General features: G+C 48.4%; 8 protein-coding genes across 8 annotated transcripts; 5 read left to right on the forward strand and 3 right to left on the reverse strand.

The window, feature by feature from the left end:
- Nucleotides 1-20: 20 nt before the first annotated feature.
- BABINDRAFT_170062 (ATP-binding cassette bilirubin transporter) lies at nt 21-4,622 on the reverse strand (the record flags this gene model as incomplete). The annotated part of the gene is made up of 2 exons (XM_019130717.1): nt 21-3,674; nt 3,699-4,622. 2 exons carry the CDS (start codon nt 4,620-4,622, stop codon nt 21-23), a joined length of 4,578 nt encoding a protein of 1,525 aa, XP_018988302.1.
- Nucleotides 4,623-6,192: 1,570 nt separating this feature from the next.
- HSP104 (chaperone ATPase) lies at nt 6,193-9,192 on the forward strand. Its single transcript, XM_019127666.1, has one exon. The coding sequence runs from the start codon at nt 6,441-6,443 to the stop codon at nt 9,138-9,140; it is 2,700 nt and encodes an 899-aa protein (XP_018988303.1). The 5' UTR covers nt 6,193-6,440; the 3' UTR covers nt 9,141-9,192.
- Nucleotides 9,193-9,731: 539 nt separating this feature from the next.
- On the forward strand, nt 9,732-11,844 carry BABINDRAFT_159454 (uncharacterized protein). Its single transcript, XM_019127667.1, has one exon. It carries the CDS (start codon nt 9,836-9,838, stop codon nt 11,603-11,605), a length of 1,770 nt encoding a protein of 589 aa, XP_018988304.1. The 5' UTR covers nt 9,732-9,835; the 3' UTR covers nt 11,606-11,844.
- Nucleotides 11,845-12,079: 235 nt separating this feature from the next.
- BABINDRAFT_159455 (uncharacterized protein) lies at nt 12,080-13,510 on the reverse strand. The gene has a single exon (XM_019127668.1). It carries the CDS (start codon nt 13,431-13,433, stop codon nt 12,270-12,272), a length of 1,164 nt encoding a protein of 387 aa, XP_018988305.1. The 5' UTR covers nt 13,434-13,510; the 3' UTR covers nt 12,080-12,269.
- A 1,148-nt stretch (nt 13,511-14,658) lies between these two features.
- BABINDRAFT_159457 (uncharacterized protein) lies at nt 14,659-16,033 on the forward strand. Its single transcript, XM_019127669.1, has one exon. The coding sequence runs from the start codon at nt 14,741-14,743 to the stop codon at nt 15,872-15,874; it is 1,134 nt and encodes a 377-aa protein (XP_018988306.1). The 5' UTR covers nt 14,659-14,740; the 3' UTR covers nt 15,875-16,033.
- Nucleotides 15,989-17,145, reverse strand: BABINDRAFT_179021 (MDR family NADPH-dependent oxidoreductase; the record flags this gene model as incomplete). Its single annotated transcript, XM_019131077.1, has 2 exons — nt 15,989-16,160; nt 16,184-17,145. 2 exons carry the CDS (start codon nt 17,143-17,145, stop codon nt 16,124-16,126), a joined length of 999 nt encoding a protein of 332 aa, XP_018988307.1. The 3' UTR covers nt 15,989-16,123.
- A 716-nt stretch (nt 17,146-17,861) lies between these two features.
- BABINDRAFT_159459 (uncharacterized protein) lies at nt 17,862-19,252 on the forward strand. Its single transcript, XM_019127670.1, has one exon. The coding sequence runs from the start codon at nt 17,964-17,966 to the stop codon at nt 18,888-18,890; it is 927 nt and encodes a 308-aa protein (XP_018988308.1). The 5' UTR covers nt 17,862-17,963; the 3' UTR covers nt 18,891-19,252.
- Nucleotides 19,253-23,174: 3,922 nt separating this feature from the next.
- On the forward strand, nt 23,175-24,337 carry BABINDRAFT_159460 (uncharacterized protein). Its single transcript, XM_019127671.1, has one exon. The coding sequence runs from the start codon at nt 23,555-23,557 to the stop codon at nt 24,308-24,310; it is 756 nt and encodes a 251-aa protein (XP_018988309.1). The 5' UTR covers nt 23,175-23,554; the 3' UTR covers nt 24,311-24,337.
- The last annotated feature ends 822 nt before the right edge of the window (nt 24,338-25,159 follow it).

Below are 25,159 nucleotides of genomic sequence, written 5' to 3' on the forward strand. Positions count from 1 at the left end.
CTTTATCGTAATGTTAAATTTTAAACTGCCAGGGACACCTCCGACTCATTCTTGAGGTATCCCCCTTGCTCGCACAACGAGTAGAATAAACTGCTCTTGTCAGCCAACAACTCTGCCGGCGGCGCAAACTCCTTCACCTCGCCCTTATCTAACACCATGATACGGTCACTGTCCATGACTGTGTCCAAGCGGTGGGCGATGGTCAAAATGGTCCGGTCGTTAAACTCGGTGCGGATGGTTTCCTGTACAATCTTATCCGTCTGGACATCCACGGCTGCTGTCGCCTCGTCTAAAATCAACACCTTGGAGTCGTTCAACAATGCCCTACCGAGACACATCAACTGGCGCTGCCCTACAGACAAGTTCGAGCCACCTTCCGCGACCTTGCTCATCAACCCGTCGCCCATAGAGCGGATGTGCGCCTCCAAGTGAGACAAGCGCAACACGTTCCACAACTCATCATCCGTGTGGCGCTGTAGCGGGTCGAGGTTCTGGCGAACGGTACCCTCGAACGCCTGGGAGTCCTGGGGAATGATACTAAGCTTGCTGCGCAAGTCAAAGAGGCCCATCTCGCTGGTGTTAAGGCCGTCGATCAACACATATCCCTCCGTCGGCTCGATCAAGCGGAAAATAGCGAGCGCAAACGTAGATTTACCCGCACCGGTACGCCCCACAATTCCCACTTTCTCACGCGGACGGATCTCCAACGAGATATTCAGCAACACCGGGTCGAGATTTGCACGGTACTTGGTGGTGTAGTGGTCGAAGCGAACAGACCCCTGCGCCGGCCAATTGTGCACCGGGCGCTTCCCTTCCACCACCGCCGGCGCCTCTGGGGATAACTCGCAGTATTCAAGAATCCTCTCGACGCAAACGACTCTAGTCTCCACCTCTACCGACAGTCTGACAATAAAATTGAGCGAGCCAGTTACCTGCAACGCGTAGCTCATAACCAACCCGACCATCCCGGAGCTGAGCGGAGACGCAGTTGTCAAGGAGTAGAGCACCGCGATGGAGGCGGCAAAGATGATAATGGAGCCGAGGAGCTGCAAGCGGAACGAGAGCCAGCGGTTGATGGAACGGAACACGTACGACGCCTTGAGGTAGAAGTCGATGTTGGTATAATTGAGGAACTTGAAGCGTGCCTCCTGCTTGTACGCGCGCACGGTGTCCACACCGTTGAGGGTCTCTTGCAAATGTGCAAAGATGGGGCTGTGGGTGACAGTGACAATGCGCTTCAACTCGCGCGATGTGGCAATGTACATCATCTGGTAATAGATGTAGACCACCATGAGCAAGAGGACGATGACCGCGAAGGACGGCATCGCGGAAACCACAACCAACAACGTAAAGGCCGCGCGGATGCACGACGTGAAAAAGCCCGCAAATATGCGCGGAAGCCCCTCGTCGACGCGGTTCATGTCTTGGGAGAAGCGGTTCATCACGCGGCCAATGGGTGTGGTTTCAAAGAAGGACATTGGCGAACGCATCACCGCGCGTGCCATGCGGTCATGAAGCTCGCGTGACGCGCGGATCGAGCAAAAGCACCACATAACGATCTGGCGCACCAACGTAGCCAAGCTCGAGCCGATCCCGAGCACCGCATACATCCCCACGTTGCGCCATACGTCCGTGTTGCTGCCGTGGCGTGCGTTCTCCTCAGACCAGTGCTTCAACCAAAAGTTACTCGCGACAGAGATAGCCGTGGTGAGAATCATCATCGTGAAGAGGAGAATCACCCCAGGCACTGAGCATGCACGTGCATACGCAAAGTACACCGACCATTTGACTTTGCCTTTTGCGGATACTTCTGCTAGCTGTGCCGTTCTGCGCTTGGGCGCGTCGCCATTAGGTGGAAGCTTCGTAAAGGAGGCCATACTTGCGCGTCTCAACGTGGTGTGACTGAGCTTGCGAAGCAACGGAACGCCATGAGATGTATCAACCAGTTCTCCAAGCCAGTCGGATTCGGGGGAATGGTTTGGCAGTTCCATCATGTCAGGTGCTTCCGAGGAAAGTCTTGGGGCGGTGTCAGCTTCTGAGGAATGCTCCACCCCTGGAGAGTGCTCAGCCAGCTTTGCTAGCTTCACCAGCTCCAGCTCCAGCTCCCCGCCATACTCGTTAATCAACTCATACACCTCACCCTTTTTCGCCATAACCTCGTCTAGCGACCCCCGCTCCACGGTCTTCCCCCCGATGAGAAGTAAAATGTCATCAGCAATGGCCAACACTGACACTGAATTCGTCGCAAGGATTTTGGTTTTCGAGCACAACAATCCCGACGAGCTCAACACGTGCTCGGTAATGTGCTTTCCCACGTGGGCATCTACGGCCGACAAGATATCATCCATGAGATAGACATCCAGGCGGGAATAAACCGCTCTGGCGAGCGAAAGTCGCGCCTTCTGACCGCCCGATAGCGAAATGCCCTTCTCCCCCACCTGGGTCTCGTCCCCGTCGGGAAGAATCTCAATGTCCGGAAGCAAGGCGCATGCCGCGAGGGTCTGTGCGTAGAAGTCAGCATCGTAGCGGCACCCGAAGAGGATATTCTCCTTGACGGTCGCATTCATCACCCACGGCACCTGTGGACAGTAGGCGATAGAGCCGGATATGGCTATTTTTGCGGGGTTTACACCATCAGCACCCGCAACGATAAGCTCACCGAGAAGCGCCTGCAAAAACGTGGACTTGCCGCTGCCAACACGGCCGATGATGCACGCGAGCTCGCCCTTGTTGGCGGAAAAGTCTACCGCGTCGAGCGCCACCTTGGACTCATCGTTAGACCAGAGAAATTTCGCATTGGAGATCGTCACCGCCTGTTCGCCCATGCGTTCGGCCTTAGGAGCGTATTGCACTGCGACGGGATCAATTTCACCAAGAAGGAGGAACTCCTGGAGACGTGCCAACGAAACAGACGTTTCGATCATAGCCGTAAAGACCGCTGGGAGCGCAAACAACGGCTCGGAGAGGATGTTGAAGAGCGAGAGTGCCGGGAACACAATGTCTGGGGACAAGGGCCGGTCCTGGGTGGCGGCAAAGATGGCGAAGGACGAGCACGACACCAAGAACGGCGCACAGTTCCACGCGAAACCGGTACATGCACCAAAAATACCAATCTTCTGCAAGTTGCCAAGCTCCTTGACGTTTCTGGCGTCGTCAAGCTTGTCGAGCATTGGCTTTTCCCATGCGTATAACTTGATGGACTTGATCAGCGAAAGGATCTCAGTCATGATGGACGTTCGCGTATCCTTGAACTTCATCTGGGTCTTGTGGAGGCTCTTCATCGAACGCATAAGCCCTGCGCTGAGCGGAATAAGCACCACCATCACGACAATCCCGCCCATGGTGGCATTCCCGAGAAGCGAGTAGAGCGCCATGAGGCACAATACGAGCTTTACCGGCGCAGAGATCAACATCTGGAACTGCTGCGACATGTCTTGGACGCGCGATACATCCACGGAGAGCAAGTTGATGACGTCACCAGTTTTCTTCTCGAGACGCGCGTCCGGCGAAAGGCGGAGTGCCTTCGCGTAGAGCAATGCCATTAGCCCCGACTTGCAGCTTAATGCCACCTCAAAGATCTTGATGAAGAAGATGTTGTAAACGGTGGTCAGGATGACTGAGACGGTGAACATACCGACAGAGATGAGAAGTCCGATAATTATTGGAGGGGCTTCCTCCCCGCCGAGCTGTGCGCGCGCGGCATCGTTCGCAAACTGGATCAACCGGCGAAGCAAGAGCGGCTGCGCAAACGAGATCACACAGTCTGCGAGTTCGAACGTGCCCGCAACGAGAATCGGCACGCCAAATACTTTAACAAGCACTATGAGTAGCGACGGTGTTGCGCGCGCTTTGATTTTGCGGTTGTATTCGTTGAACCACGCGCGCGACACCTTCCGCGCACTGGGGTCGATGAGCATCGCCTGAGGCGGGTTTGGGAGGTCGTCAAGCTTGAGTGAGTCTTGGGTGTAGCCCTTATGGATGAGCTCGTTCATCCACGAGAAGGTGATTTTCTGGAAGATGTTCAACTCGGGCTCGAGCGCGTTGTAGGTGTAGTATTCCCGGAGCTCGCGTGACGGCATCCACTGGAAATGCTCAAGGTAGAGGATGTGGCATGCATTTACGAGAAGGAGGCCGTGGATGGAGGCAAACGTGCTGCCCTCGATGAGCGGCCAGTCGGTAAGCGACTCTTGGAGTACAAGCACGAGCTGGAGTGCAGTACTGAGCAACCAGAAAAAAAGGTTTGTGCCCGCGGGTACCACCGCACGCGTTGGCTCCATCATGTGGAGCGGGAGTATCACTGCCAAAAGGACGAGGCCCATCGCGAGGAAACCCACGAGTCGGATGTCAAAGGTGGAACTGGCGGATGCGAGCACAAGGTAGAGCGTTGCCTGGAGGAACACAAGACTGAGGCGCACAAACTGGAGCACACCCACAGAGCGTATCGTGAACGTGTGCCCGACGCGCTCATGCGCGTACATCTGCACCATCTGCCAGAGCCCGCACACCAGGAACGTTACGGCAAATCCCACGAGGCAGAGCAGGAGAAAACACGGGTTGAAAGCATTGGCAGTCCCGTCGCCAGCAATCGGATTGGTCGAACCGCACGAATTGAGCCAAGTCATTGGAAAGTCAGGCATCATGGTTGAGGGTATTCTGCGTGAAACAGGGGGGTAATCAACGTTCGCAAAGGATAGGTGTAGGTGGTGGAGATAATAAGCAATCAGTAAAGGAGGTTGGTTGTGAAAGGTTTGAAACACGGCACTGAATTTGGTCTGTATTTCAAATCCAGAGTGATAGCCAGTAAGAAGTTCTCCAAGGAGCAAGAAAGGTCACAAGAGTACAACGGCAACTGCGGATAGCGGGGTAAGTCTCAAGGGAGAACAAAGGGGTTCTGAGAGCAAAAAGGGAAAGTCTCGGTGATCCGTAGAATATGCTGAAAATGGATTCTCGTGAACTTGGATGCTCAACGGCAAGTATATCTCTTTGCTCTCCCGGTATTGCCAATCGGTAAAGGTCGTGCGCACCCACGGGCTATGCTACGTATAGCGTGGACGGATGTTGGGCAACAACATTGAAAATGTCGTGGGCAGAATCCAGGGGTGGAGAGAGGTTGGAGCCGATGCTCAAGCTCTTTGAAAGCCGAGTTTTCAGAGCTAGCTATGACTTGTATCATATAGTGTGTGGAATTTCACTATATAGTGTTGACTGCAGTCTGAGGGTGGGGAATCTAATACACCTTGCATTCTTTCTGGAGAGCAGACTAAAGGTATTTGGCCAAACTGAAGTCTACTCATATTTACGGAGGAGCATGCTACAGTAGCCTGGCATCTCCTCCCAACCATATAATTGCCTTCCAACCGTCAATAATGCAATTGTATGTGTCTAGATCAGACAAGAAGAACTCGGCCATACACAGGAGGGCTAGCAAAAGATAAATCACAAGTTTTTGGAAGTTATCGGACATTCTTACAACTGTCAGGTACCAACCAGTTACGGTTTGTTAATGTAACATACGATCTTGGTTTTTAGGCATCCCCATTCCGTTCGTTCCGTATGCACGATCCGACTAAAGACCTGCGAAACTCTCCACCCCCACCATCGGTGCGTTGCATTACATTTCCCTAGGTCTGGTCTAAAAGTTGTTGCCGTATCCCCCGGAAAATTACACTGTAAACCCAGAGATACCACAAGCAGGTATACTATCACACATTGCCCATCGGATGATAATAGCTCATCACTAGTAGGATTCTCTCGTAGAAAATTACCCGGTACCAGACAAACGTTGCACCTTAGTTCCGGCACCTCAGTATGCAGCTAAACCACTCAGTGCCGGCCCATCATGCCATCTGATGTCACAGCAAATGACCAAACAAACCTTGATTTAATTTTAGTTATTATCTAAGCTGAAAAGAGTATATTCTGGCACCGGGTAATTTTCTACGAGAGAATCCTACTAGTGATGAGCTATTATCATCCGATGGGCAATGTGTGATAGTATAACCCCGAAGAGCACCATGCGGGGAAAGCCAGTATATTCGGTAATAAAGCTCAGCAAGAATAATCCATGGGTAGAGTTGCAGATGCCCAACCGAAAACTCCGTCCAATTGGAGCAGTAGTACACTACAGAACTGATAAAATTGTCGATTAGCCTCAAAAATAAAACAATACTTACGAGTAACCCCTCGGTGTCCCTTTATCTGCCCTCTGTATAGTCGCAAGCCTGCTGTCTGGACCGTAGCCTAACTCTGTCACGTGCCACCTCACGCCACTTTCTAGAACCATCTCCGAGCTGCGAGGTGCTCCTGGATGCCCCTCAACCCAGGTCGCAATCGTTCACCATGCAGGACGCATATGCAATTTTCACTTATATAAGGACCCGTCCCCTACCTCCCCCTTTCTCTTTCCTCACTTGCACAAATTACGATTACACACATACATAATGGATGAATCACAATTTACAGATCACGCCTTGGCGATTGTTACCGAGGCGCAGAAGCTCGCACAGGAACATGCGCACGCGCAGTTAACGCCGCTCCACTTTCTTGCGGCGATGGTGCCTACCGCAGCGGACGAACCGTCATACCTCCAAACGCTCGTGGAAAAGGCACGTGGCAGCTGGCCGGACCTCCAGAAAGCGGTGAACCGGCATTTGGTGCGGATTCCGTCACAGAGTCCAGCTCCGTCGGAGGTGCGCCCGTCACATGCCGCGGGCCAGATTCTCACCTCTGCGGTGAAAATCAAGTCCCAACAAAAGGACTCGTTTGTGGCGCAGGACCACATCTTTTTGGCGCTTCTTGAAGATGCCTCCATCAAGGCTGTCCTTAAGGACGCGCAGCTCAATCCAGAAACACTCAAGGGCCAGGCGTTGGAATTGCGGGGCAATCAGCGCATCGACTCGCGCCAGGCAGACTCTTCGCAGAAGGCGGAGTTCTTGGCCAAATACGCGATGGATATGACGGAGCAGGCTCGCATGGGTAAGATTGATCCTGTGATTGGGCGTGAGGAGGAGATCCGGCGCGCGATCCGCGTGTTGGCGCGGCGCACGAAGTCTAATCCCGTGCTCATCGGGGATCCCGGTGTGGGTAAGACCTCGATTGTTGAAGGAGTGGCCCAGCGGATCATTGACGGGGACGTTCCCAATGTTCTTGCGGGATGCAGGCTCTTCTCGCTTGATCTCGGGGCGCTCAAAGCCGGGGCCAAGTACCAGGGTGAGTTTGAGGAGCGCGTAAAGGGTGTGTTGAACGATATTGAGCAGTCCAAGTCGATGATTATCCTTTTCATCGACGAGATCCACATGTTGATGGGCGATGGTAAGTCCGATGCCGCAAACTTGCTCAAGCCAATGCTCGCCCGAGGGTCGCTCCACTGTATCGGCGCAACCACCGTGACTGAATACCGCAAGCATGTCGAGAAGGACGCCGCGTTCGAGCGTCGGTTCCAGAAAATTGACGTGAGAGAGCCAACCATCAGAGAGACGGTAGCCATTTTAAGAGGTTTACAGCCAAAGTACGAGATCCACCATGGGGTGCGTATCCTCGACTCCGCGCTCGTGACTGCGGCGCAGCTTGCGTCGCGCTATTTAACCACCAGAAAGTTGCCTGATTCCGCCGTTGACTTGATCGACGAGGCTGCGGCCGCGGTGGCTGTTGCACGCGACTCCAAGCCAGAAGAGCTCGACTCCCTTGAGAGACAGGCTCAGCTTTTGAACGTGGAGATTAAGGCGCTTGAAAGAGACGCTGACGCAGATTCCTCGACCAAGGAGCGCTTGGACCAGGCTCGCCGCCGTGTTGCGAGCTTGGAGGAGGAACTCCGTCCGTTGCGCGAACGCTTTGCGCAGGAGACCAAGGGCCACGAGGAGCTCACGGCGTTGAAGCGGAAGTTGGACGAGTTGGAAATCAAGGCGCAGGACGCGGAGAGGCGCAACGACACGCTGACGGCTGCCGATTTACGCTACTTCGCGATCCCAGAATTGAAGGAACATATCGCACGCTGCGAGGCACAGGTCGCGGCGGAGGATGCAGACGTCTCCGGTGATAAAATGGTACAGAATGTCGTAGGTGCCGACCAGATTGCAGAAACCGCTGCTCGTCTCACGGGGATCCCTGTTTCCAAGCTCACCCAGGCTGAAAACGCCAAGTTGATCACGATGGAACGCGAGCTTTCCTCCGCGGTAGTCGGGCAGAGCGAGGCCGTGCGTGCGGTGTCCAATGCCATCAGACTCTCCCGTTCCGGTCTTTCAAACCCGAACCAGCCGTCGTCGTTCTTGTTCCTCGGCTTGTCGGGGTCCGGTAAGACGGAGCTTGCGAAGAAGGTGGCCGATTTCCTCTTTGCGGACGAAAAAGCGATCATCCGGATCGACTGTTCTGAGCTCAGCGACAAGGCGTCCGCGTCAAAGTTGTTGGGTGCTGCACCGGGCTACATTGGTTATGAGGAAGGTGGGATCTTGACCGAGGCCTTGTTGCGCAAGCCATACTCGGTAGTGCTCTTTGACGAGGTGGAAAAGGCTGCGCCAGAGGTGCTCACCGTTTTGCTCCAGATCTTGGACGACGGGAGAGTCACTTCTTCCGCGGGTAAGTTGGTCAACTGCTCAAACTCCATCTTCATCATGACGTCGAACTTGGGTGCGCAGTACATCAACGCCGCGTCGGGCGCGAAGGTCTCGGACGAGACCAAGGAGCAAGTCATGACCGCGGTGCGTGCACACTTCCGCCCAGAGTTCCTCAACCGAATCTCCGCCACCGTTGTCTTCAACCGCTTGTCGCGTAAGGCCATCGCCAAGATTGTGCTCATTCGCTTGCAGGAGATTCAGCGCCGTTTCGAGGCGAATGGCAAGACCATTGCCTTGGATATGACTCCGGAAGCATTGGAGTACTTGTGTCGCAACGGGTACTCTTCCGATTTGGGTGCGCGGCCACTCAACCGTTTGATTCAGAACGAGGTGTTGAACCGTTTGGCGGTGCTTGTGTTACGCGGTCAGATCCGCGACAAGGAGACCGCGCGCGTAGTGCTTGGTGAGAAGGGCTTGGAGGTGATGCCAAACCACGAGCTTGCCGATGAGGATATGGATGTGGATGTGGATAACTGGTCTGATGGGGCGGACGATGATGATGTGTTTTCCGATACCCCTGACATGGACTAAGTGTGTAGTTTATCTTTTAATATTTAAGTTTGAAAATGGCACTGTAGAGATTTTAATAGATATTAGGGAGTGGGAAGCAATTAGGGCTGGAAATTAAATGCTGTTTAATTGGGTAGGTTGGGCTAGTGAAGTAGCAGAATGTTCATATAAGCGGGATATTTTTTATATCAACCTGTAAATGGTGAAAGGTGGTGAAGTTCAACTAAACCGAATTGATATCGCGGTATAGTAAGCTACGAACATAGATTAGAATGCTACGAGAAGAATATTATGTCATCAATGTTTGTAATTTCTCACCATTGAAGTGCCAATCCAAAGACTACACAGTATGATTAACATACGTTGCTTACACCCTACCCTTCACTAACAAATCACTTTCTTACAACGATTCCTCTCCCTAATAAATGACTTTGAATAAACTTTATAAAACCCAATTCCAAGTCGGTGACACCATTTTCTGTATCTGGAACATTTCATGAGGGATTTTCCCGCGGATTTTCACAGGCCTGCACGGACATGTTTATGCGAGATACCCCACGGATGATTCACCACCCGAAACTCTTCCCCAGAATTTCCGACATAACCAACGTGCTTACTTGTCAGTCAAAGAAAAGTGCCTGACACTATGCAATACCCCATTAAAACTCTTTAAAAATCATTGTTTATTACCCCTCCATTACTAAAAAGGCAGCGTCATGTCTTCTGAAGCTCTGCCGTTATTGGCACCCCCCGAACCCAGCCAGCTCCACGAAACGGTTTTCGATGTCTCTACTTCCACAGCGGGTATTATTGCCAACGAATTAGCCCACGATCCCGAGTTTCTCCCCGAAGTTGAATCAAATGGATATCCCCACGGATACGGAAGTGTTGGTCCCGCTACAGCCGAGGAAGGCGCGGACTTTGCATTGCCTCCTACCCAACTCTATCCCGTCTTTGCCTCGTTATTCATGTGTATATATTTAGCCGCCCTTGATGGGACGGTGGTCACGACCCTCCTAACTGTAATCTCCTCCGATTTGAATGCCGTTTCCAACATCTCGTGGATTGCCACTGCCTATCTTTTCTCCTGCGCCGCTTTCCAGCCGTTGTTTGGCAAGTTGTCCGATATCTTTGGCCGCAAGTCTTTAATTATCGTCTGCAATATCTGTTTTGCCGTTGGCTGCTTGATGTCAGCTACCGATAATGTCTGGACCTTGGTGGTGGCCAGGTTTATCACCGGTATTGGTGGTGGAGGGATGACCTCCCTTGCCACCATCACCATGTCGGATTTAGTCTCCTTGCGCAAGAGAGGACTCTGGCAGGGCATTGGTAATCTTTTCTTCGGGCTTGGTGCTGCCAGTGGTGGGATTATGGGTGGAGTTGTTGCCGACGCTTTGGGCTGGAGAGCGGTGTTTCTTATCCAGGTCCCAGTGGCACTTATGAGCGCGGCTTTTGTCTACCAATACTTGAACTTGCCAGAGGGCTCCCCTGGGTTGGGCTCCCATGGCTCCGATATGATGACCAAATTCCGCCGCGTCGACTTTTTGGGGTCGGCGTTGTTGGTTATATCCGTGGGTGGAATCATGGCAGCGGCTTCCTTAGGGGGCAAGGAGTTTGCTTACAACAGCTATCTGTTTGTAACGTTGTTGGTTACTTCCGTTGTTTTCTTGCTATTATTCGTCTATGTTGAGCTTTATTTCTCGCCCGAGCCAATCATCCCCGTGAGGTTGCTAGCTGACCGAACGGTGCTATGCTCCTCCTTTGCAAATTGGTTCTTCACGATGGCATGCTTTGTGGGCCTTTATTACGTCCCAGTCTTTTTTACCTCGGTTTTGGGCAACACTCCCACCCAGAACGGGATTAGATTGGTTCCCAATACGATTGCTGCCTCCGCCGGGTCTCTAATCTCGGGCATCTATATGAAGAAAACGGGAAAGTACCATCGGTATATCGTGGTTACGGGGTCTTTTTCAGTATTTGGTATCTTTTTCCTCACCCAGATGTCCCCTACAATGTCCAATTTCAAACAGTACCTCGTTTTGATTTTGCCCACCCTTGGATACACCAGTATGCTCACGGTGACATTACTTGCATTGATCGCCGCGGTACCTGTCTCTTACCAAGCATCCACCACCTCCATTCAGTATGCGTTCAGATCTACGGGATCCACCTTGGGAGTTTCCATCGCGTCGGCAATCTTCCAGCACTTGCTTAAAACGCGTATCGTGGTGAATTTCGAAGAACTCATCCGTGAGACCCCCGAGTTAGCGGAAAAGTATAACACTCTGCAGATCATTGCCAAGTCGTTGAAGAATATAGATTATATCTATGAGGCACCAGAGGAGTTCAGAACCGCGATCAGAATGGCTTATAATTCTGGCTGTCACGGAGCATTTTATTTTGCTTTCGGTGTTATCCTTTTGGGCTATCTTTCGTGTGTTGGTATGCGCGAGCACATGTTGCATACCTCCATGAAAAGATCCTAGGTGAAAAGTGAGTTGACTTGACATTTGGCTTACAATCCGAGATAGGTTTTGCTTTGGCATATGCCACTTCTATTTCATAGCGTATCAATGGCTATGAATTCCTCGAATATACGGGACTGGGTCCAGGTGAGACTAGAAAATCAGATACTAAGCCCAAATGAGACCTAGAATATCCAGGATGTGTTTTTACATTGAATATATAATTTATAGACGAATATCTACCAGAAATAAGGATTTACCATGAGGACTTATCTAAGTCATATGAAATAAAAGACCTCACACATTTACAGCATTTAAACGACCCCACCCACAAACGACTCTTAAGGCTCATATCTTGAGGGAAACAATGAGATGTATATGTAAAGGGTCCTGGTACGGGTTTGGTGGAAGAGATGAACCTCTAGGACTGGGTAAATCCTTATAAACTTTGTGATCCCCTCGTTTACTGTTCCGTTGGCAATTCAAATGAATTTTGGCACATATATCGGATAAAAGATTAAACTTCTCGTCCACTGTCTGACCTATATACATATACCTAACGCTTTAGGGTATCCCACCCATTACAATCCTAGACATGTTCCATACCCTTCCACAGACTACACCCCAGGGATAGCTTTGTTTAAAATAGATTCTAAGTAGAGTTACACGCTATAATCTTTCCCCGCTAAAGCCTTGCCTTGGAATTGGCGGTATTTCCCCTTGCGAGATCCGCGGCATACTGCCCAAACGGCTTGTAGCTCTTGGCCACCTCCGCCGCTCTGGCACTGCTGGCCTTTCCCAACTTGGACCGCATGGCAATACCCTGGATGATAACCGATACTCTGAATATTCCAAAGACAATCCCAGAGGTGAAGTACTTTTTCAACCCGCCGTTTGCATACTCCGGGTTCGTCCTTTCATACAACAGCAAAACTTCATCGACCCACTTCGGGTCCTCCCGTACAGCACTTGACTGGAAGTTGGCCCAAATCCGCTCAGGGATAGAGTATGGCTGCAACAAGTTTGCCAAATCGAACAACGGATGTCCGAAGGTGCAGAGCTCCCAGTCAAGCATGGCGAGCACTCTTGGCTCTGTCGGATGGAAGATCATGTTGTCGATCTTGAAATCACCATGGATGAGAGTGAGCTTATCCATTTTTGGGCAGTTTTCCATAAGGTATTTGCACGTATCCTCAAATCCCGGAATCGGGTCCACGTACTCGCTCTGTTTGGCAGCAACACGTGACAAGCCGGAAACCTGTCTCTGGAAGTAGTTTGTATCCTTTGATACATGAAAGTACAGCCCAGGGATGGCTGCGATCAATTTTTCAGCTGGCATCTGGTGAATCTCCGCTACCGCTTCTACCGCAGACTTCCAACAGGCGCGCTTCTCGGTCTCGCCCAACGACGGCATCGCCGGGTCGTGGAAGATGCGGCCTTTAATGAATTCCATAACGTAGAACACCGCACCGACGACTGACTCGTCCTCGCAAAGCATATACATCTGGGGCACCTTGGCATTCCTGTCCACGTGTTTGAGTCCCGCCATGAGGAAGAACTCTCTTTCGACGGCGTGCGCGGTTTTGCTCGCAAGCGACTTGTTGGGACCCGGCTTCCGGCGCAACACAAGCTGCTTTCCGGTATAGTCGGTGATGAGGTAGGTGGGGTTGGACTGCCCAAAGCTGAACTGTTTCACGATGAGCGGCGTCTGGATGAAGTTCCACGACACGTTGGGCCCAAGCGTAGTGCCTGTCGACGGCTGCGCAGCGCTGAAGTATCTTTCCAAGGACTGAAGATCGATGGGACTTCTGATGCTCGTGATATCGGTTTCAGAGTCGACAACAGACATGATATAGATGAGTGGGTTAGGGTGGATGAAAATGACAGCGCGAAAGGCGAGGGGAGAAGGCTATATTTATACTTGTGGAGAAAAGGGACTTCCGAGCAACGCGCGCATATGCGGAGAAACCGACTGGGGTACTGGCGCGACCGAACGCCGGCCGAACCCCGCGCGTGCGCGTGCAGTCCTCCCTTGTTGTATTGATGGATGATTTTCCGTTCTGAAATTATAAAAAGTACGATACTTTTATTTAGTTATAAACGTAGTAGGTTGGCAGCTCCCTTGTCGTAGCTTGGTCACACCTAATCCTTGGTTGTATATGTGTTTGGTTCAGCGCGTCACATTAGCTGTTCCCCGCGATTGGCACATGCAGGACTTTCACCAGGACTGTTTAAGAGAGGTGGATTTATTGCCTATCCTTATCTCTAATATAATAACTAGCAGCGCATGTTGTTATTGGACTCAGGGTATACTTAAGAGAGATGATATAGAACCGGGAAAGGTCAATTTTGAGCACCATACACAGCAAATCCCCTGTCTTATCTGCTATTATAGAAAGCTCAACAACGGGTAAAGACCGAGATGGTGTCTTTGGAAGGTCGATATACTTGTCGGAGTGCTGCAGCTTTAAGCTTGAGTGCGGCATTTAGTACTAGGCGGCATAATATCCCGTCAGGAAATAGCTTGTGCCTTTAAGACCTTGGATTATTTCTAGAAGTGGTGGATGTATATTCACAGGTATGCTGCCAGTTGCCGCAATTAAAATGGTCTCAGTAAGGCACATGTGTGTCTTAATCATCCTTCAAAAACCAAGAAAAAAAGATTGCTGAATTCATATACGGTGGAATCTGAGGCATCTGGAAGAATAAATCTGTCACTGTTGCTATTGCTTTATGTTGATTTTCTTGCATTAACACCAAGATTACGGGTGGGCTGGAGGGTCGCCATCTATCCATCATGTCACGTTTAGATCTACGGAGTTCCGGTTTGGAAAACGTGCGCAAATACCTTCTTTGGTAAACATGTTGTATTGTAATATTAATTGTGTACTTTTAATTCAGTCGATTGGTTATAAATAGTTTCTGAAATTGAACCTATCTCGTGGAAAGTACAATGACTCTGAGTCGCTGAAGCCGCACGCCCAATACGCATGTAACGGTTCAGCTTCTGAGTCGACTTTATAACTGTCGACCGTCGGAGCCTCTCTCTGCAGTTCTTGCAATAATCTTTCGGGGTTGTTTAGAAACTTTCACGCACTTCTTTCGTCGGGTTTTCCTTTTCCTGGTACCGTCACTCTCACATCTCTTTGCTGCCCAATGAGCCAAATTCTTGTACATATCATCGTTGGCTTGTCTCTGATTCTCTCACTAGCCTACCTCTTTCAAAGACTCAAGAAGTTTGATCATACGCCCTGGGACTCCTGGGCAATCCGAGCCATCAACCTTCTATACCGCCTCAAATACTCGCTCCTCCCACAATGTATCGTTGTCGAGAACGGCGGAACGATTGCCAAAATCATGGTCTACCCTGTCAAATCCCTCGCGCCAGTTTATCTCGATAAATGCTATATCGATGAATTTGGGTTTAAATACGACCGGATGTTTATGCTAGGTCGATGGTCTGAGACCAAAGCTGCCTTTGAGTCAATCACGCAGAGACAGTGCCCACGGTTATCCCTCTGCAAAGTTACGCTAGACCAGGAAAACGAGATATTGACCGTGTTTTGGCCTACAAAGAAAGAAGAGAGGAACTCTTCAAAAAGCTTCACCATCCCCTGCATACAATCTTCCAAGTTTAAAGAATATCCAGTGGAGCTCTGGGGAGTGGGCTTCCACACCTCCATCATCGATATCCTCCCGGGGGAGTTTATCGCCGATATGAACCTTCCTTCCGATACAAAGCTTCTTTTTTCGGAAAACGGTAAATCTGTGAAAAGCAATTCCCCGGGAAAGGAGGTTATATATAATAGTTCCACCTCTCGGGAGTTTCGTTCCACTCGGTTCCAAGAATACTTTCCCTCGCTCTTCCTCACGGAAGAAGATATCTCGGATCTCAACAATCGTCTCAACGGTCTTGAATTCCCCTTTCAAGCCACTGAGGTGAACTTCAGAGGAAATGTCATTCTATCGGGAACTCGAAAACCATATGATTCAGATACCTGGTCACGGATCCGAATTGTAAATCCCCGAAGGGTGTCACACTGGCACGTCACTTCCAAGTGTCCTCGGTGTACCATTCCTAACATAGACCCAAGTACAGGAGAGATGAGAGATGACAGCCCGGTAAGTAAGATGTTGGCACGCTACAGGCGAGTAGATTCAGGACAGCGGGCCTACTTCTTCTTTGGGATCCATGCCATTCAACTAGGGGAGGTTGGCTATGAGCTTGAAGTGGGGGACAGGATTGAGGTTTTGAGCAAGAGAATCAACGTATATGAAGGATTAAAATAGCAAGTTGGTTGGCAAATGTTATATTCGCTTCTCCTGGTTAAACTACCGCATTTCCGAAAGCCAAAGAGTGCATAAATGATTATCAGAAATACATCACTGGATACACGTATATAAGCCCATACCTATATATTGCACCGGTTGGTGTAGAGATTATTACACGCTTTACACAAAGGATACGTGAATAGCTACGAAGCTATGCTTAAATATTCCTGCCTTTATTCAAAAGAAAGAGCCTGCTTCCCCGACTTGTTATTGATAGCAGTGAGCAAAATCTTCAAAAGAGCATCTTTATCATTATTCTTTTCGTACCTCGCCTTGCTAAACGACGGTGCCTTCAACAAGCCCTGTTGATAATACCGGTAAACCTTCTCCAATGTTTTGATCTTCAGCTCGGGATCACGCATGATATTGGCAGTCAACCAGTACCCAGTAGCGACAATTCCTTTGAATACAAACTCTGGGGTGGCGAACGGAATAACCAGATCGGCCCCGTTCAACGCCCCGTAGGTGACAAGGGTCCCACCCTGGGATAGCTTCTTCACTAATGCACTGGCAGAAGTTCCGCCAACACAGTTGAAGGCGATCCGAACGGAGGAGTTGCCAATCCACTCGGCCACGGAAAATGTGAGATCCTGGTTCTGTGTATCAGTAATCACCTGAGTGGCTCCCAAATCCCTCAACTCCTCGGCGACACTCTCAAAGTCCTCTCGTTCACGAACTACAGATATCGTGTTAACCCCCATAATCCTGGCCATTTGGGTGATGAGCTTTCCCACCGCGGAGTTCCCGCCATTCTGAAGCACCCAATTGCCTTTCTGTAAATCGACAAACTGGGTGAGGAGCTGGTAAGCTGTTAGCGGATTCACCCCGATTGTCGCTGCCTGCTCGACGGTTAAACTAGAAGGAACGCAGACTAAGTCGGTTTGGTCACACAAAATATGGGTTCTCCAGGTGCCAAGACCCGGAACGCGAGGAATGCACAAGTCACCGGCCTTCAAGGGTGAGTCTTTCCCCACCTGGAGCACGCGAAACAAGCCCTCATTACCACCAACGGTAACCGGGTGGTCTGTTCCTAATTTGGTGGTGGCTTTCTGTTTGAAGGGGTTGGCACCAGTGACCTGGCGTACATCGGAGGGGTTGATTGGAGAGCAGACGGTTTCGGCAAGTACCTGGGTGCCGATAGGGACTGGAAGGGTGTGGTGAAGAGCAGACAATGCGGTCTCTACCGGACCATTAGAGGTGTAAATGATAGCTACAGCTGGGGTAGACATTAGGGATCGTACTTTTATAACATGTTGAAACCCCCATTATCGGTGAGAAGTGAAATACCCATGTGAAAACAGACAAGCAATGCAGGATGCATCGGATATTTGACCCGATCGGATATGAACAGCTACTTTCCGATACTGAAACGTGGGGTCTTCAATATGAGATGAGCCGATGAGGAAAGAGAGGCAAAATCTCAAGTCGAAACTTTTTAAATGCTATAACTCTGTGTGTGATCACCAAAAGGTGAATGGGGTATTGACATCGTATGGTTAGAAGTGGATGAGAGTGCACATAGCGAGACGATGATTGAGGCGCCTTAGTGTATGCAAGAAAACCGGTTTGAATGTTGGGTCCAAATTAAATGCTTAGCTTGCACACTTGAATCCCGATGATCGAGCTAATTACGTAGCAAATGGCGGCCTTTGCGATTGATCCACCTTGAGAACTCACTTCTGTAAGACGCAAAATGAGAAGTATGCAGAGTCCAGTTTAAATCTTATTTGACCAAAGTTGTTTGATATTTATCACGTCAGTGGGTGTGTTAAATACCCTATCTTGACAACCCTCAATGGTTGGACCTTTCCATCTCTTATCGAGCTCACTACAAAGAACCTTGGTCATGTGGGTCACATGACCTGCTAGCTTCCTGCATGCCCGGGCCTACATGCATGAAAAACTATTTATACAATCAGTAACTTCAACGGAATTGCCGCCATTCGAACAGCTAAGAGATACTACATCCTTCCTTTGGGAGTATCACTCGTTCGTCCTTTACTTGACACGATAGTTCTTCTCGACTGTTCCACCCAAGGCTCTGTTTATGGAACACCTTAACCATTACTCCTCCAGCGACTCTGACTCTGACGAACCAAACGTGCCTGTTCAGCCTCTGCGCAAAAGAAAGCTTCCTCCAGTTGCCCCTGAACTCCTTGACAAGTTTGCCAAATCTCCTAGAATCTCCACATCTGATATTCCGGCCATGAACCGTGGTAACTCGCGATCCAAGTCCTTCCTCCACGCGTCCAAGTTCTGGCACAGTTTCTGTTTTCTCGAGTGGACCCCCACCAGAGAGCAACGCAGTCGCCTTCTCCCACTTTCCCAACACCTAACCTCCTACATCAGCAACACCAAGACACGATTTTCCCACTGTGAGTGGCAATCGAACTTGATAAATACCTTGGGCTCGCACCTTCCACTTCATGTGTCACTCTCTGACACGCTCTTACTAAAAAACCAGCAGCCTGAAACCTTCATTAAGCACATCCGCCAGGGCTTACGAGAGTTGAAGGTGGTTCCAGATGGTAAAGGTGTTATTTCAAATGAAATATCTATAAGATTTAATACCCAGCCGAAAGTGTACACTAATCAATTTGGAAACAAACTCTTCTTGGCCATCGCGTTGGATGGACCTTCTACTGAAAAGCTCGCCCGCCTTGCAGATATTATTGATATAGAGGTGGTGAGGCTACTGAAAGAGAATAACGACGCCTTGTTGAAGCCATTGCGCCGAAGCTACCACGTTTCGTTGGACTACTGCATTTTGGATGAGCCGATAACTGAAAAGGAATTGGCGGAGTTGAATGATGTTATTGGGAAAGTTAATATTTACGAGCGGTTCAAGGGGGTGAAGAATTTACCACTGTTTCGACTCTCTCCCGAAGAGTTGGACTGGAAGACGAGTTTTGTGAAGGTCCAGAATGGGAGACTGTTCTGTACCCTAGATATCGGAAAGGTTTCATTCTTGTGACTGCAGAAGGGCAAAGCGAAAGCTTATTTGGATATATTTCAGGTTAGGGATATCGATAATAACAAGGTTCTGTACCAATCGATGAAGCGCATGGTTCTACGGGCAATGTTACGTTGAGGGCATGCAAGTTACCTGGTATTAACACAAAAGAGCACCACTAAATATTTCTTCTACAGTATTGGAAGTGTTATTGAATCCCACACTAGTCACCGACAGATTTCAGCTCGCGTCCGATTGAGGATATTCTATACCACTGGTTATACGGTATTTCGGTATCGTGTCCTCCTCAACACGACGATCTAAGCTCCTCTTTTGTATATATATTTCCAATGAAAAGCACTTTCAGCTAACTATATCTACTATTCCTTATTAGATACACCGCACTGACTACAATGTAAACTTATTCAAGTTTTCTACCAGATATGGTTAAACACAAGAAATAAGTTGTCACTGATCACATGAAACGAAACTCATAATCTGTCTGTATCCTAAGCACACTAGGACTGGAAGTAATCTCGATGCCGGGGGAGTGAAGTCTTGCCACTTTGGTGATGCTTAGTAACGCATATATTCCTGTCGAGGTCTAAAACAGATATCCAAAATACAATATAAATACTTGAGTATACTCCTAAATTGCACAACAAGCCGAGCCATCAGCAATTAAGCGCTCAGTCAATTCATACTGCCTCGAGACTCTAACATCTTGTCAGCCGGTATTACTCCTCGGGCGTAGGAGCTTTTAACAGGACTGTGACCATAGAAATATATACAAACACGGAGATGACACACAGTATCCAGTGTACAACCTGAAACACAATATTCTTGACTTTGAGAGTGATAAAAGGGCACCATTGACTAAGCAATCCCATACAACACAAAATAATAATCGCGGCCCACATAGGGCACGCCATGAGCAAGGGTGTGTGTGCGCAGTATTCCTCCACGTTGTCACTTGCAAAGAAATACAAAAATCCTGCTAAAACAGCTGCCAGAAGATAGCTGGTGACAGCGTATAGCAATATTGATCTCATAGACTCAGGAGGATTATCATGGTTCTGACCACTCTCAGAATCAGAGAGAGAGGAGCGCTTGTTGTCTTCAAAATCTTCCAAAAGCGCCTGCTCCAAATCTTCATCACTGCGGCTGGCTGTATATGGAGCCTTTTCATAAGCCAGATAAACTCATTGTGAGGAAGTAGTTTTGACAGTGTTTCAATATGAATTTAGGAACTAAATTTGAGGGGGTATAGAACTTTGGGAAATCTAGAAAAGAAAAAAATAGAAACTTCAAGAAGAAATGGCTCACTTGGTTTATGAGAAATGCGTGTTGAAATGATTCTAGCTCAGAATATAACACATTATCTGACATTAGGGGATCGTCAGGGATTGCAGATAGGCGCGCAGGGTAACTGCCTCACATGACGCCTTAGCTAAGCTTTTCTTAGTATGATAGCGTATCCCTGCATATCGAATCGCTAAATTTGGAATTTGTTTCGTATTAAACGACTGCCTAATCTGTGATCAATCTTCTACCAAAGATTTGTTCGTTAATAATCCTAATTAAGGTGTCTATTTGGGGCTCTCAGAATTGTTTTCAGTCAATTTAATAGTGCAAAACATTCCATTATCAAAGAACTCCTTTATTGAAAGGATAAAGGCTCTTGTGATTACTCCCTGGGGTTGAGGCTAATCAACCTGGCCCATTCTTAGACAATAATAGATAGATATTAGACTGGTGAAACCGAGGTTTCTCGCCCATCAGTACCGTGGACCTCGGACTGTAATCATAGTAATCCGACTGATCAGGCGAGTTTGCTCTTGGCGCTTCCCGAGTCCACTTTGAATGATGAAAACAGGAGTTAGCTAAACAGACATGTTGCCTTTAGTAACTGTAAAGTGGAACCTCTGAGTGGAACCTTGTCTCTGAACGTAGTATAGCCTGTAAAATGGTTCTTCATGTCTCTCCAATGGCGATAACAGATCCAGATTTCTTATTAGATTCGGTTAATCGCGAGAAATAGCTCGGCTAAATCAAAATTCCCGAAATAACATGCACAATTATTACTAGAAATAGTCTCGATTCTAGATGTGTGAAGTCTTGCCTCTTTAGTGAAGATTCATAACGCATACATTCCTGCCGCCGGTTTCCCTGTCACGGTCTAAAATACATATCCAGAATATAATATAAATACTTGTATAGCTTCTAAAATTGCATGGCAAACCGAGCCATCAGTAATTAAGAGTGCAGTCAGTTCATATTGCCTCGAAACCTTAATACCTTGTTAGCCCGAATTGCTCATATCGGTATAGATGCGATCGAAAAAGTTCACCATCCAAGAAATCATGGAAAATACGTAGAGGACAGCCAGTACCCATAGTAGGATCCGAAAAACAATGTCTGACTTTGAGAGAGATCAAAGAAGGGTATCGTTGATAAAGTAGTTCCATACACTTTAAAATAGCGATCGAGGCCCACATAGGGCATAACAGAATCTTGGTATCATGTGCACAATATTCCCTCACATTGTCACTTGCAAAGATATATAAAATTCCTGCAAAAATCGTCGCCAGAATTATTATGGCAGTATCATATTGCAATATCGACTTCTGCGACTCAGGAGGATCATCATGGTCCTGACCACTCTCAGAATCAAAGAGAGGGTAGCTTTTCTTTGTCAAAATCTTCCAAAAGTGCCAGCTTCGAATCTTCATCGCCGCGGGCGGTAGTATATGAAGCCTTTTTATAAGAGCCAGAGGAGCTCATTGTGAGAAAGTTTTGACAGTATTTCAGAGTGAATTTAGAGACTAAATTTGTGGGGATCTAGAGTTTTGGGAGATCTGGAAAAAAAAATGGTGGGAACTTTAGGATGAAATGACTCACTCGGTTTATGAGAAATGTATGTTGCTATCCATATGAATATTACAACAAGGATCGACTGGGTTTCGGTTAGGTGCAGGATAACGACCGTGAGAAACTAGTATCTGACGCAGGCACAACTTGTGTATTCCTTCGAAGGTTAACCGGTGTCGAGCTGACAATGATAGCATGAATACAGTTAAATAAAGAGGCAGGTCGTAATGATTTATTTAATTTGTTCTGGGTGATAAATACAAACTGTGGTCAAAAGATTGAGTTTTTCAATAGTAACTATAAGGTGCTCTATAGGAGCGGGTCTCATTTTCGAGCTCAATGACACCTAGAAAGTGCTCTCTTACTATGCTACCACAACATTAACGTTCTTAACATTCCTATTAGATTTGACTAAACATGAGGAATAAATCGATAAAACTAACTCGAAAAGAAATACCCAACTGGAGGCAATTTCGATTCCAAAAGATGTGGGGCATACCACATTGGTGCAGCTTAAAGCATAAATACCAGACGCTACCTCTACTTTCGGGTCCAAACAACGTATCCAATATACAATAAAATTGTACGTTTAGCTCTCAAACTGACACGTCCAACCGAGCCACTGTTAATTCATATTACCCCGAGACTCAAATACTTTATCAACTCGTACTACTCCGGCGACATAGAATTGCTTGTCAACAAATAATCTAGAGTAATCAAGATTGCATCATGCCTTAGTACTAGCCCTACGACTAGAAAGACGATATTGAGAACTATAAACGCGACTGAAGATGGGTTTTGTTCACCAAGTATTATCATGCACCAATAAAGAACGAACGGGGCCAGTTTAACCCAGTAACAGGCCCAGGAACTATATGCGCAGCATTTCTTCAATACGTCACTTGCGAGGAAATACATTGATTCCGCCAAACAAGAGATGAAAAGAAGCTGTAAGGCAACCACTACCAAGATTGATTTCCACGCTGGTACCAGCAAGTTACGAGGAGCTTTATCATGGCCCTGTCCACTCTCGGTATCAGAGAAAGCAGACAGCTTCGCATCAAACCCTTCCACAGCCACCGGCACTGAATTTTCGCCATCTCGGATACCAGTATCCAGAGCCTTTTCATAAAAGTCAGAGAGGCTCACTTCTCGAAAGAAGGGAATCTGAGGAAATGATTTTGGCACTATTTCAGGGCAGCGGCAAATCAGTCAAAGGGGCTTAGAGTTTCGGGAGGGCTAAAAAGGTAGAGGATTGAAACGTCGGGAAGAAATAACTCACCCGCATGACCCAAGATGGCTTTGGAACGATTATGGAAACTATCCGGGTATGACGCATTATTTTACAACCGGGATCCTCTATAATGTACGTCATGCATTGGCCCTCCCCAGTGGCCTGGTTATCGTCAATACAAATGCCGATTTATCCCCAGACTGCCTAGAGGATCTAAACCCTTGATTTACCTAATCTCTAACTTTGTTTCCCAACTGGCTATCAAAAGCCCAGCGGGTGTATGTAAAAGGTAGAAGCTTCTCCGGAAAGAACCACTTACTGGGACTCGAAATATTTTCATCTTAACCAAATATCCGCAAAATTCTCCTCCAAATGTTCCAATAAAAGTCCCAAGCTTCTATAATAAAAGGTAAAACACCACAGTGCCAACCACTATATCCCCATAAAAATCGGTTCCTTTGGTTTTTCACTAGTCGTCCCCCTACCGTAAACCTGAGCCTGTGATAAACCAAACGTCAGTCCTTCAAGATAAGCCAAACACGCCTCTCCCGTCTACCAGCTACATTCACACGCCCTCATGATGAACTCCAAACGACAGAGAGTCCGCTCCAAGGTGGCGGAGCCGGAATCCCGGGCGGACGAAACGATGAACATCCACGACGAAGCAGACGTGATGCAGTTCCGCAACATCGCAACGGCACGGTTCATCCGCAACCAGGAGTTGCTTGAGATGGTGTTGGAGAGACAAATTCCGCTTGCAAACATCATTCCGCCTGCGGCGTTTCCGGCAATCACCCCCAAGGATGCAGCGGTGACGCCAGAAGACGACGTGTGGTTCGGCGACATCCAGCGGATGCGGCAGAAGCTTGCAGAGTTGGAAGCGGAAAACACGACTTTGCAGGCGGAACAGACCCCACAGCTCTTCAATGACGAGTTCCGCTACCAGCGAGAGTGTGCAGAGACGCTAAAGTCTCAGGCACAAGGAGTCGTGGAAGCGCAGCGCGAGACAGAAGCGATGTGCGCGCTGTATCAGCAAAACTTCGGCAGACGTGTAACGTCAGGCGTACAACACCGCAACTTGTCGCATCTTAATCCAAACTCCGCACTGGCACCGCCAGGGTACGTCCCTATGCTGCTTCCCAGCGCGCCTACGCTTCTCGACACCTTCTCTAACGACCACATCGCGCCGGTCTATGGCTCGGACGTCAACTCGCACATCAATGCGGGCAGTGATATGTTTGGGAATGTCGACATGATGATGGAGGATACGTTTGGCGGGTTACAGTCGACGTTGGACGACGATTTCTTAAGTCAGATCAACCACAGCATGGAGTAGTGTATAATACAGTGAGTTATAGCGGTGTTGAAGGAATAGGTTGGCAAAGGATCTGGAGTGTAATATACGAATGAATCTCAGAATATTCGCTAATGTATGTCAGATAAATCACAGGATAGGCAGAGAGAGCTGTATGGGGTCGATGTACTATGCGGTATACCCCAGGCTAAGTTCTAACCGGTAAATAGCCTCAGCCTCTCATTTTAGTAGGCTACTTTAGGCTAGGTTTTGGAAATTCCAATGGTTACGAACTGTTAATTTCAAAAAACCTCTTGATTCTTCGGTTTCAAAGCTTCACTTTATCTATTCACTTCGTGACGATAGTCCTGGTATTTGGTCCACATCAGATCACCATCGATATTTGGATCCAGTCCAATCTAACCTCTTCTGCTTACTATGGTTTTTTTCCTACTCCGATCGGCAGGAGATTGATCTAACTTCTGGTTTATTCGTTTGAATATATACATCCACTTGAGGTAGACCAGAATACGTCTATTAGTATCGGGCGATGCACCGGGATCTCGGTGCTGTTCACACATGGGTCTTGGCGGATGTTTACCTCTACGAGTCATGATATCAGCATATTCTTGCCTGTTTAGTGGGTGACCCACTTACTCCCGCGGAATATGTATAACGTTGTATAGAACTTAAATAGGTGTATGATGGTCGCAAGTAAAACCAGTGAAGCAGAAGAAAGTTGGGAATGCAGGGTAAAGGCAAAATAAATGCCAGAGATGGTTGATTCAAAGAAAATATAAGGTTTGTGACGAGAGGACAGTTCAAAGCAATCAAAGTATGCCGTTGGAAGCGAAAACAACTCCAGGGACGGTTGCAACATCTAGATTAGAG

This window comes from Babjeviella inositovora, assembly GCF_001661335.1.
Source record: "Babjeviella inositovora NRRL Y-12698 unplaced genomic scaffold BABINscaffold_1, whole genome shotgun sequence".
Lineage (NCBI taxonomy): Eukaryota > Fungi > Ascomycota > Pichiomycetes > Serinales > Babjeviella > Babjeviella inositovora.

Bases quoted from the DNA above. Each gene is read 5' to 3' on its own strand.
- BABINDRAFT_159454 (XM_019127667.1), top strand. From the start codon at position 9,836: ATGTCTTCTGAAGCTCTGCCGTTATTGGCACCCCCCGAACCCAGCCAG.
- BABINDRAFT_159455 (XM_019127668.1), bottom strand. From the start codon at position 13,433: ATGTCTGTTGTCGACTCTGAAACCGATATCACGAGCATCAGAAGTCCC.
- BABINDRAFT_159460 (XM_019127671.1), top strand. From the start codon at position 23,555: ATGAACTCCAAACGACAGAGAGTCCGCTCCAAGGTGGCGGAGCCGGAA.
- BABINDRAFT_159457 (XM_019127669.1), top strand. From the start codon at position 14,741: ATGAGCCAAATTCTTGTACATATCATCGTTGGCTTGTCTCTGATTCTC.
- HSP104 (XM_019127666.1), top strand. From the start codon at position 6,441: ATGGATGAATCACAATTTACAGATCACGCCTTGGCGATTGTTACCGAG.
- BABINDRAFT_159459 (XM_019127670.1), top strand. From the start codon at position 17,964: ATGGAACACCTTAACCATTACTCCTCCAGCGACTCTGACTCTGACGAA.